Raw genomic sequence first — 12091 nt, forward strand, 5'->3', positions numbered from 1 at the left:
CATCATCCCTACCCCCTGTCAGAAGCAGGAGTATATAAGCAGGCAAACTCTGACTCCCTTTATTGTGGGCTGTACATACCCCTGGGCACACACACTCACACTTGAGAGTACTTAACCTCTCCACCATACACACACACACACACACGCACACAGTAAGAGCGGTTCACCTGTGGTACATTACCTGAGTCTGAGCTGGAGCCCAGGGGACAGGAGACTCAGGTCACCACTGGAGGAGCTTCCAAACACTCTTCACCACGCCGTATGACAGAAGAGCTAACCAGCCTGAAGTTAGAAAAAAAGCTGAAGTCTTACTGGCGACAAGGCGCTGCTCATCAACAAAAGTAAGTGCAACGTTTCGGAAAATCTTGGGACATTGCTTGACTTGAATGAATTCACGAAACATGTCAATTTCAGAATTTGTAAAGCTCAGCAACTTATGATATATATTTTCTTACAGTAAGGTGAGTTCTAGACCTTTCTGAGACTATGCAACATTACCAGTTATTGTTTATGGCCATCTCATGAAAAATGATTACGTTCGGGTATGTTAATTTAGGCGGAAATCTACATTTTGCCCTATCATTCAAGTTAATGTTAGTTTTTTTGTGCTTTTAAAACAAATTGTTTAAATGTATGTATATATTTATAGTATTCTATGATGAATTTAATCTGCTCTCTGGTGTCTTTTGGATTGCTTATGTTTTAAGACGGAAGGAAAGCAACAAAGAAAAGACACACAAAAACAACAGCAGAAGAAATAGAGTAGGCCGAGTAGAAATACTACTGGCAGCAATTTAGCACTTATTTCTTAGCATAGAACATCAAATCAAATCTAATTGTATTGGTCACGTACACATGCTCAGCAGATGTTATTGCAAGTGTAGCGAGATGCTTGTGCTTCTAGTTCCGACAGTGTGGCAATATCTAACAAGTAATCTAACAATTCCACAACAACTACCCCACAAATCTATGTAAAGGGATGGAATAAGAATTTGTACATATAAATATATGGATGGGCAATGACCGACCGGCATAGACGAAATGCAATAGATGGTATAAAACATAGTACACCTGAGATGAGTAGGTAACTCATGTATTTATTCACAGTTCATGTGGATTTCTGAATTGTGTGACATGAGTGCTGGCTCCTGCTGCTGCACCAGTACGTTAATGAGAGTTCTCTAGAATTCTGTGAGAATTCCATTGTTTTATAAATCAGTGAGAATATCTAGTGTACTGATAGTGTGTGTGTTATATATTTTTTCCTAGATTGCTAGACAGTTGACATTTGAGAAGGTACTGAGTATATAGCTAGTAAAGTAGGAGCTTAAAGTGTGTGAGCTTATTTTTTTCACTGAATATAAATGTGAAAGAGTTATTTCAAAGAGTGAGTGACTATGAATGTACTGTTTGGTAAAATTATAAAACACTAATTTGTGCTATTCTGATTGGTGGGTTGTGTTGCCGGTTAAGCCAGTCGTGTGGGTTTAAGGATGGCTGGTGTGGCTCCTCCCCCTGCCTCACGCCCTGCCCTCCTGCTGTTCACCCTTATGGCCATGACCCTGGTGACCTCCAGCTACCCTCAGCCACGCCTCCGACCCATACACAGGTATGACCTGACATACTGGGTATAATGACGAGACGCTTGTGTCTCCTATCCTCTGTCCTCTCCATGTCTCCTTTTCCAAATGTCAGAGGGAAGCGTGGAGAGGATTTGAGGACAGAACTCGTTTCAATTCTGACATTTTGAAAAGGAGGCGAGGTGAGGACCGTGGAAACTGGACCAATTTTGACATTCGCCTGGGCAGCTTTTTCCCCCTTCTCCTCAGATGTGTGCCTTCCTTTCATCTGAATCTAACCTTTTACTGTTGTATTTTGAGACTGAGACACAATGTACGGAGACCAATCTTTCTATGATAGTGAGCACTCTTATTCTTATATGGTAGTTCTATCCATAGACGTGTTTGTATTGTTCCTAATGAGATCTATTGTTCTATCATCCTGCTCTACTCTTTGCTTCCAGAGGCTCCTCTCCAAGTGATCCAGGAGACTCCAACAAGAGGGAGGAGTGGGAGGTGCTCTACCCTTCCATCTCGCTCCGTGATTGGAGCATGCAGATGATGTCAGCCCCATACTTTGGTGAGGCCAAGAGCAAAGCAGAGCTCCTGGGGGAGCAGTGGCTCCCAGTGGTGGGCCAGTGGCAGATGGACGAGGATATGGCCAAGGGCTGGCTGGGCGACTGGGCTCCGCAGGGCTCCAACAATGAGGAGAAGAGGAACATCGTGGTGGCGGATGATGCAGCGTTCAGAGAGAAGAGTAAGCTGCTCACAGCTATGGAGAGACAGAAGTGGCTTAACTCCTACATGCAGAAACTGTTGGTCGTCAATTCCCAGTAATAAGATGACTGCTAAGCCTACGTATAAATGACGGAACCTGATTTAAAAAAAAATGTTAATAACATGCCCTGATAAAAAAAAGAAAGAAAAGAAGAACGTACTAATTACAATTTGATTACTCCGAATTTAAAAGTCAATAAAGATTTTTATCAGACCTTCTGTGTGACGTTTGATGAAGAATTAACTCTGAATATAAAGCATAATTTGACACAGGATTTACATGCCTATGTTTATATGATCGTTTTGATCCAGTTGAATTATTGATTGACGTAGTAAATACACTGAGACACTTCCACTAAGATGGCACTGTTGGGAGGTGCTGTTGTACAGCTGAGGGTCTACCATAGGACTCTTTATACATTGTTAATATTAATGAGTGTGAAATAAAGCAAATAAGTGATCATGTCTTGTATTAATATGGTTGTTGTTCCTCTATGTTCAAGTGTTCTAGTTTATTTTTGTCAAACAGTCATTTTCTAGTTTTTTAGCTTACGCCACAAACTGATGCCCTCTGGTGGAAGGTAATCATGTACAGTAGAGGTAGGGTAAATTGAAAAACAATTGTGATTTCTGTTTACTTCTTGAATGGATTCAATCTGAGGTGGGTTGCAGGGTGTTTCATTTGAAGGTACTTTCCGATTGAGCCGACATCTGCAGCGTGTATCGTGAACGGGATCTCCACTCATGCGGGGATATAATTGCCTTTAAAAAGCGCATTGCCCGACAGCGCTCGACAAAGCGCCTCAAATTGAATCTCGGCCTAAATTTAAATGGATTTCACCCCAAACCTGATAAACAGTATAGTGATGGCATCATTCACACCGGCGGAGAGAAGGAGACTTCAAAGGAGAGTCAAATCTGCAGGGTGATAAAGGAAGGTGGTGGTGGTGTGTATGTGTACATGTGTGTGTGTGTGTCTTAGGGGGCACAGACCCTTAGCCAAGACCTTGGACTGCAGATGATGATCAATTCCCCCAACACCCTGAGTTATGATGTGTTTAAAATTGAATATTTGAATAAACTTATGGCTGAGAAAATAAATGGGGCCACAGCTAAATACACCAGCCTGACCCCATTACTTACGGCGAGTGGGCCATTAATTTGATGATGTGACAGACCTGTGATTTATTAGTTAATCTTTTCTCTCTTTTGTCTCTCTGTCTCTCTCGCTCTCTCTCTCTCTGTCTGTCTGTCTTTCTCTCTCTCTATCGCCCTCTCTCTCTCCCTCTGTCTATCTGTCTGTCTGTGTCTTTCTCTCTATCTGTCTCTCTCTCTCTTTCTCTCTCTCTCTCTATATATCTGTCCCTTGGCCGGGCTTTGTCTCTCTCTCTCTGTCTCTCTGTGTTATACTTTATGGCTGACTCTCTCTCATCCTCTCTCTCAGCTGGCCTCTTTCTCTTTCTCTTTCTCTCACTCCCCCTGCTTTCTCTGAGCTGGTCTCTCTCTTTCTTCCTCTCTCACTCTCTTTCTCTACCGCTCTCTCTCTCTCACCCCATAATGTTTATAATCATGTCTTACATGGGCTCCTGACAATAGAGGCAGACTTATGGCTTAGGTAAGCTATAATGAGAAGAGAGATATCATTCAACGATGATGAGCCATGTATGTCAATGTGTGTACATGTGTATGTGGGTTTGTTTGTACACTATATATTCAAAAGTATGTGGACACCCTTTCAAATTTGTGGATTCGGCTATTTCAGCCACATCCGTTGCTGACAGGTGTATAAAATCGGGCGCACCGCCATGCAATCTCCATAAACAAACATTGGCAGTAGAATGGCCTAACTAAAGAGCTCAGTTACTTCAACGTGGCACTGTCATAGCATGCCACCTTTCCAACAAGTCAGTTCGTCAATTTCTGCCCTGCTAGAGCTAGAGCAATAACAGAGTGCTGTTATTGTGAGTGGAAAAGTCTAGGAGCAACAACAGCTCAACCACGAAGTAGTAGGCCTATGGCCAAGCAGCCACACACAAGCCTAAGATCACAATGTGCAATGCCAAGCATTGGCTGGAGTGGTGTAAAGCTCGCCGCCATTGGACTCTGGAGCGTGGAAACTCATTCTCTGGAGTGATGAATCACACTTCACCATCTAGCAGTCCGACGGTCTAATCTGGATTTGGCATATGCCCGGAGAACACTACCTGCCCCAATGCATAGTGCCAACTGTAAAGTTTGGTGGAGGAGGAAAAATGTTATTCTGGTCATGTAGTGTATATGTGTCTGAGTGTGTGCATGTGTGTACGTTTATGTGTGTGCAGGGCTTTTACTTTAAAACATTACACTCGGACCTCCTGTATTGCCTCCTCATTGTCCAGGAGGAAGTGGCCACAGTATCAGAATCAGCAAGTGACCCAGAGACCCGGCCTGTGCTCTGCTGTGATGTGATGGATGAGCAGACACAGGCTCACAGAGACTATTATTTATCACCGGATCCAGCGGCGCTACCTGGCAGACCCACCCAATCAGCAGACGCTAAATTGCTTTCTGCATCCCACTGATTCTCCTCAACTGATGCTGCTTCTCTATCGTTTCTTCTATGTCCTCTCTTGTTGCAGTCATCTGTTCTCTCTCTACTGTATAGTGAGCGCTGGTTGTCCATTTCATACTCCTGGGCCCCAGCAGCCAAAGAGTAATTTACTGTACTAAGTATGAGTTGAGAATCTTATTGGGCATGGTACTGTATAACCTGGGTCCTATAGCCTACACATATGATGTAGTGAAAAGTATGGGAGCCAGTGGGTAAATGCATGTGTCTATACTAAAGAAGTTAATACCACAGGCAGGGGCAGAGTGAGATTAGTGGTCCCCATAAAATTCAAATTTAGAGCTAGTCAGTCATGCATACTGGTAATATTGCGTGTTGCTATGTTGTCATCCATCACAGATAGCAGATGCACAGTAATACCAGGGCCAAGCCACTGGAAATATTCTGTTTTCCTTGATCAGAATGACAAGTAAACACTGCGTGCACTGTATCTCTCGGCTAAACACATATTTGGTATTGTGAGCGTTGTTTCATGTTTTATGCAACAGATGATGCATGTTTCCTGCGGAAGAGAGAGCATATGAATATTATAGGAGATCTTTTTTCATGGTAGTCTTTTAGGTATGGTTTATATGATGTGTGTATTACACACAAACAAAACACGCAGCATGCACGCCAACACACACACACCCACCCACACACAGTACACACAAGTATACCGCTAAATAGGCACACAGACTCAGACACATTGAGAAACTATAGGTCCTGCGAACCTTCTTTATTCTTCCATCGACAGATATTGCTGAGCTCAGTGAAGCAGACAGGTCTGTAAATCACCTGTTATTACAGCCTCTGAGTCACAAGGAGTTAATATAGTCAGGGCCCATATTCACAAAGTATCTCAGAGTCGGAGTTCTGAACGAGGATCAGGTTCCGCCTCTTATTAATTATGGATTATAAGGCAAAACCTTCTCCTAGATCAGCACTCCTCCTCTGAGACGCTTGACACATACAGGCCCTGGTGTCTGACACTAACGTCTTGTGACTCTAAGGCTGTCCTAATATTGACACTGTGCATATGGTCTGGTCTCATACTTCAAAATCCACACAGTACCAGGGACATCCCCTTCTGAGAGGCTTACACCTCCATCTCTCCACCCCTTTCCATCCTCCCACACACACACACACACACACACACACACACACACACACACACACACACACACACACACTGCCCATCTCCCCAACCATTTTCCTCCCACTCTCACCTTCCCTCCATCTCTCTCTTGCTTCCTCCTCCAACCCCACATACCTTCCCTCTGCCTCTTTGTATCCCCTCTATCCATTCTTGCTCTGCAATTCCCTCGCAGAGGATAGGAATCATCAAATGAATGACACTTCACTGACAGTGGCTATATATATATATATATATATATATATATATATATATATATATATATATATATATATATATATATATATATATATATATAGATATATATCTTTAAAATGACAACGAGAATTACAGCGGTACACCATCACGTAAAAACATTGCCTTGGAAATACAAAAACTCCAAAGAGTCAAAAAAGACAGTGTTTACAGCAGACCTGGTTTCAAATACTACTTGAATTTAAAAATACACTTTTAGGTTTTTGCTCTAGTCTGCCTGGAGTGCCAGGCGGGTGTGGTTTTCACTCTTGCTACTATTCCATTCGTTCCATCGTGTCAGGCAAGCTCAATCAAGTCCAGATAAAGTAGTTGACATGGTTTCAAATAGTATTTGAACCCAGGTATGGTTAAAAGGTAGACTATGAGCTCACATCTGCTGAGCTGGGTTGGGTTTTTGTCTCTGAGGTCAACTCTATGTGTCCGTCTGTCTGTTAGTCCACCATAGAGAAGTATAGAAACACGCATCATAGAATAGAAAAACACATCAGTCTTCATCAGAATGATCTCATCAATTCATCTGGGAGGCTGGCTGGCAAGGCGCTGGGCCGTTTTCCTGAGCTGGAGTGGTCTCATTGAAACGTGTCGTTTCTTTCTGCCACTCCATAGGACCGGAACAGTCTTGGTTGAGGTCATACTGAGCTCTGAGAAGTCTAGTCCAGTCTAGCTGAGCTCTGAGATGTCTAGTCCAGTCTAGCTGAGCTCTGAGAAGTCTAGTCCAGTCTAGCTGAGCTCTGAGAAGTCTAGTCCAGTCTAGCTGAGCTCAGGGTCAGACACTTACCACCCTTTTCACACTACTGAGCCAAGCTAAGCCAAGCTGTACTGCGATGGTAGTTGCTGAACCCGTGCTGGTAAGCACAATGTAAAAGGTAAATATCAGAGCCGTCACAACATGGATCCAGTCGACATTATAGTGTGAAAAGGGTCTAACTATCCATGGGCGAGGGTCATGTGTCTATGACCTCGGTAGGTGATGGTTCGTCAGAGAGGCTAGTGGTGGCATTGGGCAGGGTCTGGTTGTGCCCGTGGCTATGACCCACAGAGTTCCCTTGATGCAGCTCCAGGGCTATACCTGCCATGCTAGGGTCCTGTGGAGGGAACTCCTTTACCTGCCTCTTATACTCCAGGAACGTACAGGCTTTTGTGGCTATAGCCACCACATTCTTCCCTATAAAGATGGTAGACACCCTACTATCCTGGAACAGCACCATGTTAACCCCGCGGATCAAGATCGTGACTATGTTTATAGTAACTAGACTAAGAACAGGGTACAGCATCATCTTCTGGGGCGAGACGTGCTCCCCCTGGACACTGATCTCAGAGAGGGAGACGCAGGGCAGGGTTAGGAGCAGGATGTAGCAGTAGAAAAACATCAGTCCCTCGGCCCAGATGGGCAGGCCGGTCCGTTGGGGCTCCCACAGGTTGGCCTGGATGTCCAGAACATCCAGCAGGTCCAGGGCCACCCAGAACAGCTTCCCCCGCATGTCCTCCTTTTTCCTGAAGGTCCTCACGTATTCCATGCTGTCCAGAGCCACCAGGACCAAGTATAGCCCCGGGACGCACACGGAGAGGAGTAAGGTTAGAGCCTTCCGGGCCACCGTCTCCAGGCTTTTCCTGTCCGCCTTGTAGTTCTATAAGATATAAGATATACTTTATTGTCACACATTGAAAAGTGTATTTTTCAAATATCTCTGTGAGTACCCCCCACATGACAAGACATACATACACCAGGGTTAGCCACAGTGCAGAGTCTCTGGAGCAGCTTAGGGGTTAAATATCCTGCTCAAGGGAGCAATGGAAAGAGATGGTACTGTATATGGAATACTGATGCCAGCAACCCTCTGGTTACCGGCCCGCTCCCCACCAGATTTTCCATAGTCGGTGCTAGGATTCAAACCTGGCCTACCGGTCTAACGTCTAGGTTACCTACCTGGAAGACGAAGTAGAGCTTGATCTCCAGGACGAAGATGTAGAGGAACCAGAGTATCATGGCGTAGCCGCGTTTGGCGGTCTTCACCTCAGCCCCGACCCACACTGCCACGTAGCGCAGCACGATGAGGAAACAGATGTCTCCCACCAGCACGATGATGCACACTCCGATCTACAAATACATACAATACTTTATTTACGCAACGTGCATTTAAAATTGTAACACAGTTGTTACAGTTAAACAATACATTAAAGGAAATAACATTGAGAGACAAGGAAAGAGATGTCAAACCACAAAGGATGTCAAAACTGTAAAATCACTAGGTAAAAAAAACAATGTTTTTTTTAAGTGTAACTCAAAGCTACAGTCTGCGATTGGTGCATCTCCTGTTGGACTTATTAGTGAGCATTCCCCTGCTCAGACACTGCATGCATCATCCCAACCCAGTCAAACACAAATTTGAAACCCGTGCCATGGTATGTTAATTTACGTTAGGTTACATTACACTGGCCTACCAATGTAATAGCAGTCTCACAATATAATACGAATTGTAGGACGTATAGTATCCTACGTCTTGAACGTTTAGTATGATATATTACGTTTGACTGCTTTAGTATGATATGCTACGTTCAACTGCTTTAGAATGATATGCTATGTTCGACTGCACAAGTATGATATGCCATGTTCGACTGCACAAGTATGATATGCTACGTTCGACTGTCACACCCTGATCCATTTGTCTTTGTGCTTGTCTCTACCTCCTACATGTGTTTCTCATCTTCCTCGTCATCCCCTGTGTATTTATACCTGTTTTCTCTGTTTGTCTGTTGCCAGCTCGTCTTGTTTTTCAAGTCAACCAGCGTGTTTTTCTGTGCTCTTGCTTTTTCCATATCTCTGTTTTTCTAGTCCTCCCGGTTCTGACCTTTTCCTGCCCTGACACTGAGCCTGCCTGCCTGACCATTCAGCGTGCCGTGACCTCAAGCCTGCCTGCCACTTTGTACCTCCTGGACTCTGACCTGGTTTATGATATTTTGCCTGTCCACGACCTGTCTCTTGTCTGCCCCTTGTTTATAATACATTTTAGAGACTCGAACCATCTGCCTCCCTCTTGTCTGCATCTGGGCCTCGACCCTGTATCATTATCGACTGTTTAGTATGATATGCTACATTCAACTGCTTTAGTATGACATATTACGTTTGACTCTTTTAGTATGATATATTATGTTTGACTGCTTAGTATGATTTATTACGATTGACTACTTTAGTATGATGCTATGTTAGGTTATGGGTTAAAGTTAGGGTTAGGGTTAGAGTTAGGGGAAGCGTTAGCTAACAATGCTAAGTAGTTGCAAAGTAGCTAAAAAGTAGTAAGTAATTGCAAAGTTGCTAATGTTGTCTGTGATGAGATTCAAACATGCAACCTTTGCGTTGCTAGACTTTTGCATTATACATCTACCCAACCACCCCGATCAACCACCCTCCTTTTGTTTTTGCTTTAAGTAACCTACTGTCATATCAAACGTAACCTATGATCTTAATTTGAGTGTTCAGGATTTACATAAGCAAATGTAATGCAACCCAACGTAAAGTAACATATCATACTAAATGGAGTGGCACGGATTTAGTGAATATAACATGTTTTGCTCTGAGACCAGGCTGATCAACCAAACATGTTATATTACTAAATCCGTGCCACTCCATTTAGTATGATATGTTACTTTACGTGCTACGTCATCGACTGACAGATTGCTATAACATATGATGTGTTTAGCTTATAAGTAAAATACTGGACCTATCCAGGCGTTGTAAGATCTGGCAAGCGTCAGAAAAGCCTGGGAAGAGGAACGCGCCCAGTAGTTGTGCTCCCCTGCTCAGGCGAAGCGACGCAACAACCAATGGGCTAATTCCTGCCAGTTCACACTGGGTTCATAGCCGAAAGAAGTGTCCCAGCTGTTCCAAAAAATCATGCAGCAATTCTGCTCAAAGAACAACAAAATGGTTGGAGGGAAAGAGGTGCCTAGCGGTGTTGTGCTAATTATTGCCATCTATATGGGAGGTGTGAATTGGAGACAATTATCACGCGCTCAGATAGAAGCCATTAGCCATAGCTGTTGATACATGTGCACCCAGGTATATACTTATGTGGGTGAGTCAACTTATTTGATTGACATTATTTCAAATGATTTAATATTACTAATAAAGTCTGCTCCATTTGAAGTAGAAATCGAAAATAAACTTTATTACATGAAACAAAAAATGGAATCATTTTGAGGCTACAGGAAATAGGTTGACTTCTATGTTAAACAACTGCAGTCATGGCTGCTTTGGTTGTCAACAGCCCTGTAGCTATTGTAGTACTTTGACTGTAGAAAAACAGGAATCTCTAAAGTTGTCCCAGGTGAGGCAAGCATGCGAGGGAGGGGCAACTTCGACTGTGCAATAAAGCGTCTGAGCAGGGGTACGGACCCAACAGCTTTAAAAAGGATAAAAACTAAATGGCCTCTTACCTTCCTGGGCCCCTGGTTCTGCTCTACCAGATAGGCGTCCATGAAGGCCATGCTGGTCATGATCACCATGGTGGTCAGGCACACGTGGCGTTTGTCTGGCTGCGGCAACACCATGGTGGGCAATGTAGTTCTGCTGAACTGAACTTCCTGTTGTAGTCCTACAAAAAAAGTGATGTTCTACTGCATTTGTTGTCCTATTGCATCAGGTACAATGGACCTGTTGTAGTCCTATTACACTTTTTTGTAATCCTATTACGCTTGTAGTCCTAGTGCTCTCGTAGTTATATTGCACTTGTAGTCCAACTGCAATTGTAGTCCTACTTTACAGTTTTCTTATTGAGTTATTTTAGGGGAAAATGTGAAGTGTACCTGATCAATCCTTATTAGGGTAACAAATAGCCTACATTCCATTTTTTTACATTATTGAGAAAATGCACTCCCACTCCTTAGCATGACGCAATGGGTCCCCCATCAATGCGTTTGAGAAAGACAACACTCTTAGGACCAGGAGGGCAATGGAACGAATCCAGGTTAGGAGAATTGCATTGATATATTATGGTCTATTTAAGCAATACAGACTGGTGCATCCACTCTCTCAGCGCAGTTCCATTGAGCCTGATGTGCTACTGCTGTGATCAAGGACTCACAACACACCTCTGAGGCTCCATAACCCTGTAATCCGCTCAGTAATATAGCAGTTGGGGTTTATTGCTCCATAGGAAAATGACAAAACCAGATATCTTCAGTTGCAGACTTTGTAGTGGCCGAATCCTCATGGAAGGACCACGTCATTGGTGTCAACTGATCATGTGAGTCAGCATCTTTTAGCAGCATGGACTAGCATAGTACAACAACAACAACAGTACATTTCCTGAAGATAATGTGAGTGCTTGCTTCAATTTTCCAAAGGTATCGGGGAAAGGTCTTCTAAAGTGGATCTACCAATGAGGAGAGAATGGAGTTCCACCCACTGTTGATGAGACGGACCTCTGAGAGTGATGTGTAGTTCCTGTGATACGCCAGAGGAATTGTTTCTCCTCTCACAGTCTGCGGAGTCTGGGGAAGAGAGAAGAGAAAAAGGGGTTAGCTTAGCACAAACTGTGTTGTAGCCAATTATGTATATAAACCCTGGATTGCTGATGCTATGTATTGGCAGGGCTGGTGCCAGAACTAATCAGTTGGATGGGCATTTTATTTTTTTCACAGAACTTGTGAAACTTGAGTTTCAAGTTTGGGGAAGTTTACAATTTATTCTACATTTCTACCAATCTGTGTGCCAGTTATGATTTTCAAATAAAAAAAATTGTGGAACAGGTTCATTTC

At 43.5% G+C, this 12091-nt stretch overlaps 2 protein-coding genes across 3 annotated transcripts in view; one reads left to right on the forward strand and one right to left on the reverse strand.

The window, feature by feature from the left end:
• LOC109893878 (tuberoinfundibular peptide of 39 residues) lies at window positions 1-2785 on the forward strand. 2 transcript variants are annotated; one of them, XM_020487080.2, is made up of 3 exons: window positions 1-341; window positions 1478-1609; window positions 2024-2785. In XM_020487080.2, exons 1-3 carry the CDS (start codon window positions 262-264, stop codon window positions 2394-2396), a joined length of 585 nt encoding a protein of 194 aa, XP_020342669.1. In that variant the 5' UTR covers window positions 1-261; the 3' UTR covers window positions 2397-2785. The 2 variants fall into 2 exon arrangements, with proteins under 2 accessions (XP_020342669.1, XP_020342670.1); XM_020487081.2 differs by having other exon boundaries at window positions 3-341; window positions 1474-1609.
• A 3549-nt stretch (window positions 2786-6334) lies between these two features.
• The window catches only part of LOC109893879 (transmembrane protein 121-like), an 83206-nt gene continuing 77449 nt past the window's right edge, over window positions 6335-12091 (reverse strand). Inside the window, exons 2-4 of the mRNA XM_020487082.2 lie at window positions 10769-11824; window positions 8262-8432; window positions 6335-7962 (exon numbers count right to left, since the gene is read on the reverse strand). Coding sequence (XP_020342671.1) covers window positions 7279-7962; window positions 8262-8432; window positions 10769-10882 — 969 coding nt within the window. The 5' untranslated portion in view covers window positions 10883-11824 and the 3' untranslated portion in view covers window positions 6335-7278. The remainder of the gene's footprint in view (window positions 7963-8261; window positions 8433-10768; window positions 11825-12091) is intronic.

This window comes from Oncorhynchus kisutch, linkage group LG7 (genome assembly GCF_002021735.2).
Source record: "Oncorhynchus kisutch isolate 150728-3 linkage group LG7, Okis_V2, whole genome shotgun sequence".
In the NCBI taxonomy this organism is placed as follows: Eukaryota; Metazoa; Chordata; class Actinopteri; order Salmoniformes; family Salmonidae; genus Oncorhynchus; species Oncorhynchus kisutch.